Here is a 9,996-nt window from a genome sequence, read left to right on the forward strand (position 1 = left end):
ACTTTTTTAAAATTTAAACATATTATTTTTAGATCTAATTTATTTTATTTTAAAATTTTTTTTATGTATATTTATATCAAACAGGTCAGTACAATAAAAATTATATTTAATTTTTTCGTTGAATTTGACAGACCCAAATGAATACAAAGAATCGATATGTCTAAATTTTAAAAATGTCAAAAACTTAAATATATTTTCAAATCCTTGAGAACATAAATGTCCGCGGATCAAAAGGTTAAATACTTATTTGTCATTTTTTCTAAAATTATATAAAATTTTTTATTAAAAATTAAATAAAATATATATTAGTAATTATTATTATAAATATTTTACAACTTAAAAATATTTAAAATAATTAATTAAATTATTATATTTAAAATTTATTAGTTAATTATTTTTATTAAAAATATTATTATATAATCTAACTTTCTATCAAAATATTTGTGAAATTTAAGATATTACAATTTTTCTAAAATTTATTCTTTTATTCTTTTGTACTTTTTTTCTTTTAATTTCAACCATTCACCAATTAGTATTAGCTGTTCACATTGACTATTCATTGTTTTTTGACAATCTTAAGTTCTAAATTTTAAATCTTAAATTCTAGGTTAAGTACGATTTTGGTCCTTAAAATATAGGTTAAAATTTTTTCGTCTTCAATTTTTTTTTCAAATAAAATAGTCCTTAAGATTTAACTCAATTTTAAAATCGTCCCTAAAGTTTAACTTGATTTTAAATTTTTGGCGACAAAAGTTGAAGTAGAAATTGATCGTGAATAGCTTTTTCTTCTTCCATTCTCCCTTCTTCTTCTTCTCTTCTCCCTTCATAAGAGTAGAAGCACTCTCCTTCTCTTATTTTTTTATTGTATAATTTTTTTGTTATGAGTAATTTAGTCCAAAATTTTAATATTTAAGTAAAAAAGACAATTTTAAACCTTAAAAACGATTTTATATAAAAAAAATTAGAGATGAAAATTTTTTTTAGTCTATACCTTAGAGATGAAAATCGTACTTAATCCTAAATTCTATATCTTAAATTGATTTTATTTTATTTTATTTTCAAATTTTTTTACTTAAATTTTAGATATTTTTGTTATTTTTAATTTTAAATATTTTTTAGTAGCATTTTCTTTACCTATATTTTCTAAACAACAAAAAATTTAATTTTTCATCCATTTTTTTCCCACATTTTTTTTCTCATATTCCTTCAAACAAAACAATGTGTTAGTAGCATTTGCTATAGCACTATCGAGTCTAATGTTTGCTTAGATGAGGAATTTTCTATTCTATGAAAAATCACTTTATAAATTTCATTTCTTACTTTTTTTTTTGAAGTAAAGAGCTCAACACAACAAGGTTGAGCATATAAAATAACAAAGAACAATTCGACAACTCTAGTCATGACAACCCCTAGTTATCTTCGGCATTGCCATCAATAACCATAGGGTTCACCACCACTCCACTCATCGGAGAGCAAGAAGGATCTATTAATAATATCCACCACACGTGAGCTTTGATTTCTGAAAATTCTATCATTCTGTTCTAGCCAAACCGTCCAGATAATAGCAAAGAAGCCAATCATCCACCTCCTCCTCTCACCTCTTCTTGCTGCAGCATTCGTCCAACTTTCAAAGTGTTGTTTGAGTATACCAGGCATAGTTCATTTCCTTCCAAGAGCGAATAGTCAAGCACACCACAGCTGCTAGAAAATCTCACAATCAGCAAACAAATAAAAAACAGACTCCACAGACTTACCACATAAGACACATGTACGATCATTTGGGTTAATTACACCTAGTCTACACAGTCTATTCTTAGTATTCACCCTCCCCACCAACACAAACCAAGAGAATAACTCGATCCTTGGTGAAACGAAGTCCTTCCAAATTGCACTTGTGAAGCTATAGCTTGTTATTTCCTCCGGGAGAACCACTTCCTGTAACACCTGCACAAATGAGTTAGTCGAATAAATACCAGATCTATCAAATTTCCAAACCACTCTGTCCTCCCTCTCAGATGTTAATTGAATAGACTGTAAAACCTGATGGAATTTTATAATTTAAATTTCGAGTAATAGATGTATTGAAATAAACGGTTAGATTAGAAGTACATTCCTTTTTTTTAAATTGTACTATTTAAAAATCTCACATAATTTCTTGGTTTATGTGCAAAATATATTGAACTTCTAGCTAAAGGAATTTTTTTGTTCGTGTTTTACTTTTGACTGTAAAATGTATCATTTTAAGATAGAAATATAACCCTACTTTTAGCGGCTTTTTTATATGAAAATAAAAGTAGTGATATATTTTAATATTATAATTTTTTATATTTTTTAAAATTGTAAAAGGTATACAAATTGGAGAGTCTAATTTTTGTATTTCAAATTTTTAAATTTTTTAACACAAGTCGAACAGTCCAATTTCTGTACCTCTATAAATCGGACGATCTGATTTTTGTACCTCTAATAATTCGAACGATCCAATTTTTATTTTTCTAATTAAATCGTTCTATATTTAAGAATAACACTTTCAACAATCCACATTTAAAAAAAACTCCATTACCACTCCAATATGAAAAACAAAAAGTGACCTCGAGCTCCTCATTTTAGTAACCTTACCTTAGTGTTGTCTACAACATGAACCTCTTTAACTACTATAGTACTTGCTCAATTGCTAGTTTTGTTGCTTTGCTAGTATAATTGCAGCCTGGGCTTTATCTTGCTCTCCCTGCAATTCTTCTAATCTGTTTTGTAGTTTTGCAATCTATTGTCCTTTAGCTTGTTCAAGGTTAATTAGTATATTGAGAATGGTATAATATTCAACCATGGTTATTAATAAAGTTTTACGATGTATGGTTATTATGTGAGTTCTTTGGGGTATTATGATACGAAAGAAAAAGATAGATTATTTGCCGGATTATCAAAGTAGGAATTCACTGATTTTATTTACAAAATTCTTTGTTATTTTATGATTTGTTTGTATTTTTTTATTTTCACTAGCATTAGTTTAATTAGCCATCAGTTTAGCCACTGCATTCTCTTTACTCATAAAACTTTTTGAGTTGTGCATTCTTTTAGCCTCATTGTCCTGTTATCATTTTTAGTCCTTCTTAGCTAGTAGATATCACAGCCTTGTGATTAAAAAATAAGGAGGATTTTCCTCGCGAAAAACTTGAGGTGACAGCCTGAAGTGCGAATGGTCTTATAATACCACCTTGTCACAAGAAGTATAAACATTTGCAGGTAACATTCTTATTCCTTTTGTGGGAATTTATTTTGATCATATCAGGAAAAGATTTATTATCCTTTTGCTTAAATTCAAAAAACATTCAAGAGTGCACATATTAAAATAACTCAGAATTAAGAACGTGATGTTTATAAGAGGGTGAATGTACAAATAAAGAATGTTTACTATGGTATTGAAGGGATTATTTTGATTGTTCATGCTTTTATTAAAGGTGGATACTCTAATGAAGATTTTAAATTATCTTCATGCGAGGATGCTTCTGTTTAGCCATTGAATAGTGGATTGTAAGATTTGATTTTAGTATGTTATAAAATTATTATCTTTATTTAAAGTATGGCTAAAAAAATAAGTCAAAATTTAATCAAATATTTTCATAAGATATTTTTTATATCTTTATTGGAGTAGGTGCCTTTATTGAACGGCAATTCTATACCAAAGTTTTTCTTCAAAATTGCAGGGTACAATTTTATCCAGAGAGCATTATATAACAGCTGAAGAAGAGGAAAGTGTTTAAAAATTTATCAAACTCATTGAGAAAAAGGAAAAACAATTCGTGAAGATGTTAGTAGCGAATGCTTAATGCATTTTAACAATTCGTGTGTGAGGGCCAACATCCATGAAAGGAAAAACATTTTTAGCAATACCAATAAAGAACAGTTTATTCTGATGACCAAATTATTTGTCTTTATGACCAAACTACTATAAACTCAGTAGTTTAAAATTCTACCTTAGACATGAAAAACATTTTGTGACCAAATTATTTGTCTTTATGCTGATGACCGTAGCGAAAAGATTAATAACTATGTTTCGCCCTAAAAAACTCAGAAAAATAGTATTAGTAATTGTGTCACTTTCAAAAAATAAAAAAGAATAGTATTTATGATTTTATTAGGTTAATGGCTCAATCGTAACTTACTAATTTCGCCTAATAAGCCATCGAGATAAGTGAAAAAGCATTACAAGAACCAATCAAAGCCGTTGCAGAGAATCTTTGATATCCACCAATGGATTTGCAGAAACTCCTCGTCATTCCCTCACCTAAAGGCCTTTAAATTGTCATTCAGCAACTATCATCATATTTATTAATCAATCTTTAAGTACAAAAATAAATGCCACTGATGGATGAATTAACAATCTCAGCAATAAAGGGTACAAAGATATAAATGGAACAAAACTAAAAGTGCAAAGCTTGATCTTACACAAACAGCTGCACAACACCTGCCTCGAACTACCTTAACACCGCTCAACTGCATATGTGCATGTCAGGGAAATGAACTTGTGAATGTCAAGCCATTTCAAATTTTCAATCCAATATGATCAACGTAATATCCACATCTTGTATAGTCTAAGCTAGTAATATTCAGTATCTACCTACTAGACTTGGATGCTTTCTAATACAAAAAGACTTAGATGCTTGGGCCCTATTACTGTAGTATGTTGCATTCTTGCTGCTTTGTTTAATGGCAAATGAATAAAATCCAATGGCTTTCTGCTACTGCTTGCCCTTGTAAACTAGTTATTTTCTGTTTCCACCTTCAAAAAAAAAACTCAAAAAGACAATGATAAATGCCATTTTTTCAAAATTTTTAATGTCATTTTTTTTTTGTGAAAAAGAAAAACAACAAACAAATGGACCAACGTTTTTCATGATAACTCCAAGAACGTTTCAAATGAATCATTTGATCTATGGTAGAGCCAGCATAAAGATGAAAGTTATCAAGCCATCAGCCTACAAGTTTAGCTCAGCTAACAAATGAAAATACTCTCTACTGAACAATTCCTATCATATAAAATTACCATAATTGTTTCATTAAAACCAGATTTGATCACATAAATGTTTCTTAACACAATATTTTAGCTTTAATGAGATTCGAACTTAAAAGCCCGAATATACCACCAAAGTTTCTCATTTTAATTGTAAAGTTTATAGGTTTATTATTTTTCTTAACATGATTATATGGGAACATGCAATTCATGATAGAGTATTCCAACTTTTTTGCGCATTAACCTGTGCAAATGTTTCTTGCTACTCTTTGGGGTGCTTGGAGACTGCGCAAGAGGCTAGTGTTTGATCAAAATCCTTTGGCTTTGAAGTTTGAATCAGTAACCTTTTTTATCAAGTTGATTGCTTTGGTACAATATGCTTCAGGTATAACTACATGAACACAGAAAAATGACAAGATGTTTACAAAATAACATTTGAGATTTCATCTAAGGCTACATCAGACAATATGCTGCTGCATGGGAGTTCAATTTAAATATGGGAGAAATGAAAAGATCGAAAGACAATAAGAGTGCAGGGAAGCTTCACAACTAACAAGGATTCCCTTTGAATGATGAAAATCACAACCATTTCAGCTTAAGAATAAATTAACATCAATGCACATATATAATTACAAAAATAAAAAAGGAAATAATGATAGATCCGACAAGCCACATATAACAGCCATCTAGTCACCAAAAATGCCATAAAATAAGCAACGACAAAGAAAAAACTTAGGTGTGGGTAAAGCAGAATAAAGAATCACAATCATGTGAAGATCTAAAAGCATTAATATGGAATCGAAAGATGATCGAGAACAAAACACAAGTTATAAATAAAGAGATACAAACAACATTTTGTGATGTCTAACCAGAAGAATCTCACCATCTTTTATTCTTGCAACAGGCCTTTAGATATCATTTCACGAAGAAGTTTCTCCGCGATATCATTTTCACCTTTTTCAAACAGAGCACGAATGATTATTTCATAAGTCACAGCATTTGGTAAGCAACCGTTGTCTTCCATTTTTGACAAGAAAGCCAATGCTTCATGAGGCAGGCCCTCTTTGCAAAGCCCATTGATCATAATGGTGTGTGTCCACACATCTGGATGATAGCCTTCAATGGAAAGATCTTGAAATATCTCTTTTGCATTTTTAAGTCTTCCACTTTTGCACAGGCCATCTATAAGTATGGTGTATGTAAATATATTTGGATCAATGCCACTCTCTTTCATTTGATTGAATAACATAAGTGCCTTGTCATGTTGTTTGATATTGAACAAAGCATCCATCAAAGAACTGTAAGTGACTATATTAGCGGGTTGACCTCGATCATGCATCTTTTCAAGAAGCTCCAAGGCACAAAGGATTCTCCTTGATTTTCCTAAGCCATCAACTAGAGTATTGTAAGTTACCGTGTTAGGAACCAAGTTCTTGTGACGCATCTCTTCGAAGAGATTCAAGGCATCATCGATCATTTTACTTTTGCAAAAGCCATTAATCATGATATTGTAACTCTGAACATTAGGAAACACTTTATTCTCGGCCATAGTGTTGAATAAATATTTTGCCTTATTTACCTGATTAACCAAACAATATCCATCCATTAAGCTGCTATAAGTAACCACATCTGGTTTCACACCATGTTTTGCCATTACAGCCAATACACTCTTAGCATCTTTGATCTTTCCTTCCTTGCATAGCCCATCAATCAAAGTATTATACGTATAAACATTAGGAGTAATGTTTCTAAGCACCATATCACTTAACAAATCAATGGCTTTCTTATATTGACCCTCAAGACACAATCCAAAAATGAGAGAACTGTATGTGATAACATTGGGAGAAATTCCCTTAGCAAGCATTTCAGAGAATAAATGAAAAGCCTGACTTACAAGTGTATCCTTGCAGAGGCTATCAATAATTGCGCTGTACATGAAGACCTCAGGAGCAATCCCATACTGTGGGATCTTTCTCAACACTTGAATAGCAGCTGATGTGTGTCCGGTCTTACAGAGCCCATTGATCAAGGTCCCATAAGTGACTTGATTAAACTGAAATCCATGAGCCAGCAATCTGTCATGAAAGTGCAGTGCTTTTTCAACACTACCACAGAGACAGAGACCTTTAACGAGTGTATTCAATGTTACCGTATTAGGTTGATAATCCATTCTGAAAATCTTGGCCAATACAGAGAAAGCAAGCGTCATACGACCCATGCCGCAACAACAATTAATTAGGATGCTCAAAGTAAATAAGTCGGGAGTGATTCCTCTGGCTTGCAATTGCTGAAAAAGGGAAATGGCGGTGGAGAAATGGTTGGTGTTGGCAAGAGATCCCAAAATCTTGGTGAATTGGATGATGGATGGAGGGCGACGCATAGAGAGCATGCGAGGGAAGGAATCAACAGCTTCATCAAGTGATTGGGGTTGAGAGTGAGAGTGTAGGGATGAAGTTGAAGGGAAGCAAAGACGGAGAGGGGAATAGGGAACACAATAAGGAGAGGGATTTGGGATTTGAAGAGCACACCTTAACATGATTCGTGAGAATGAGAAGAATGACAACATTCTTGCAACCACCAACAGAGTGAGGGTAGAATCAAGCTTGTTCGAGGTTATTTACTTATTTGTTTAATTGTTTCTACTTTTGTTATTTTATTTAGGCCACGGATTTTATTAATTTCAAATTGAACCCTCTGTTTTCTTTTTTTTTTTGTAATTCTACATTTACCCCTACGATTTTTACTTTCCAAATTTCCCCTCTCCACCCTTAAACATAATTTGTGATTCTGCTAGGGTTCTTGACGTTTCCGGCAGTCTGTCTTCTTTCGCCATCGCTGTTTGTGCAATGTGTCTCGCTGTCTTCGCCCTGTTTCTCTTTCTCGCCACCAACTCTGACTTCATTCCTTCTCCCTCCACCTCTGCCTCTACCTCTGCCACCTACTCCAAGGGCATCAAGGTTCCATTCTTTTCGCTTTTTCTATGAAAACTACATGGAGTTTTGATAAAGTTCTTGTAGTTAGAAATTACGTCTTGTTTTTGAGGATGTGGATAGGTAGTTGATCGATTGATTTCATGGTGGCTATAACTAAATGATGATGATAAGTATATAAATTTATTTTGTGTTTGAGGAACAATAGATTCTTAGTATGGTACATATTTGCATGTATGTAAGTGTAGTAGGCAGATACTGAATTTGATATTGTTCATGGATTGGAATTTATATTCTTCTGTAAATAATCATCAATTTTATTTCATGGGGAATCCTTTTATAGTTTTCATTCCCCACATTTGCTTCTATTTTTTGTAATTTAAATTTCGAGTAACAAATGGCATAACATTCTTCTTGAAAACAAAGTTAAAAGTATACTCCTTTCTTTAAATTATACTATTTAAAAATATAATATAATTTTTTGGGTGAAAATTTTATCTCCAAAATGTATTAAAACTTCAAGTTAAAATAATTCTGTTGTTTTCACCGTTTCTCTCTGACAATAACACATACCATTTTAAGACAGAAGTTTATACTTACCTCTAGCTCCTCACTTTTATTTGCCACTAACTAGCTTAGTATTGTCCACAACAGAATCCTATTTAATTACTGTGGTGCTTGCTCAATTGCTAGTTTTGTTGCTTTCATCTAGCTGACCTTGCATTTCTTCTAAAGTGTTTTATAATTTTGCAATCTCTTGTCATTTAGCTTCTTCAAGGTCAACTAGTATATTGAGAATGACATAATATCAATCATGTTTATTAATGAATTGTTATGATGTAAATTTCTTAGCTAGACTAATTGTTATGTAAGTTCTTCAGTGTATTATGATGCGAAAGGAAAAGATAGAGCATTTTCCGGATTATCAAAGTAGGAATTCACTACTTTTATTTACAAAATTCAATTTTTGTTTTATGATTTGTTTGTAACTTCCTATTTTCACTAGCATTAGTATAATTAGCCATCCATTTAGTCACTGCATTCTCTTTACTCAAAATTGAGTTGTGTCATTATTTTAGCTTCCTTGTCCGGTTATCATTTTCAATTCTTTCATTATCACAGTCTTGTGATTGAATAGGATATTTTTTCTCATAAAGAATTAGAGGTGACAGCCTGAATTGAGAATGGTCTTATAATGCCAGCTCATTACAAGAAGTCTATAAACATACATATAACAATCCTACTCCTTTTTGGTTTTATGTTTTGGGGTTTTTTGGAGGAAAAGATTTATCATCCTTTGCTGAAATTCACTCAAGAGTGCTGCATATTAAGGTGATTGTTATGGTATTTAAAAGGTGGTGCTTAAATTGCTGAAAAAGGTTAAAAATTAATATTTAGTTTAAAAAGTATAAAAATAAATAATTTTTTTAAATTTAGAATTTGATATAAAAGGTAAGTTTGACAAAAATTAAGTACCAATTTATAGGTACTATAGAATTCATCTTAAGATAAACTTAGAATTAAGAATTTGATGTTTGAAAAGGTGTACAATATAGAATTTCCTCTCTAGCATTGAAGGATTTTGATTGTTCATGCTTTTATTAACTGGTAAGTCTAGGCTAAAGTTTTAGTCTTTAAAATTGCAGAGAGGTGCAGTTTCATCCAGAGAGCATTGTATAACAACTGAAGAAATGGAATTGAGGAAAATGAGGCTGGTAGTTCACAAAAATATTTAATTAGAAACGAATGTTTATCCATTGTAACACTTGTATTTTGCGGGCTAAAGAAAAACATTTTTAGCAAAACCATTAAAGAACAGTTTATTCTATTTAGACCGTAGCTTAGGATTTTATTAATTAAATAGCAGAAAACTCAAGATGATGTGAAATTGATCCTAGTGAATACCCCAAATAATTTAAAATTAAAAGCAAAAATTGAACAATCATGAGCAAAAATTTCAGTAGAATTTCGTGTTACATATTTATAAAAGCAAACAAACGCGTAGAGGCAACGAAACACGAGCTAAACAATGTTCTAACTTTTAACTAATTTGGGGTT

At 31.2% G+C, this 9,996-nt stretch overlaps 1 protein-coding gene and 1 pseudogene across 1 annotated transcript in view; both read right to left on the reverse strand.

Annotated features, from left to right (window-relative positions):
* LOC107490630 (putative pentatricopeptide repeat-containing protein At1g12700, mitochondrial) overlaps positions 1-7,574 on the reverse strand; it is a 14,175-nt gene extending 6,601 nt beyond the window's left edge. Inside the window, exon 1 of the mRNA XM_052261955.1 lies at positions 6,588-7,574. Coding sequence (XP_052117915.1) covers positions 6,588-7,574 — 987 coding nt within the window. The remainder of the gene's footprint in view (positions 1-6,587) is intronic.
* The window catches only part of LOC110281328 (pentatricopeptide repeat-containing protein At1g62930, chloroplastic-like), an 11,387-nt pseudogene continuing 5,627 nt past the window's right edge, over positions 4,237-9,996 (reverse strand).

The sequence above is a fragment of the Arachis duranensis genome, chromosome 5 (genome assembly GCF_000817695.3).
Source record: "Arachis duranensis cultivar V14167 chromosome 5, aradu.V14167.gnm2.J7QH, whole genome shotgun sequence".
NCBI classification, from domain to species: domain Eukaryota; kingdom Viridiplantae; phylum Streptophyta; class Magnoliopsida; order Fabales; family Fabaceae; genus Arachis; species Arachis duranensis.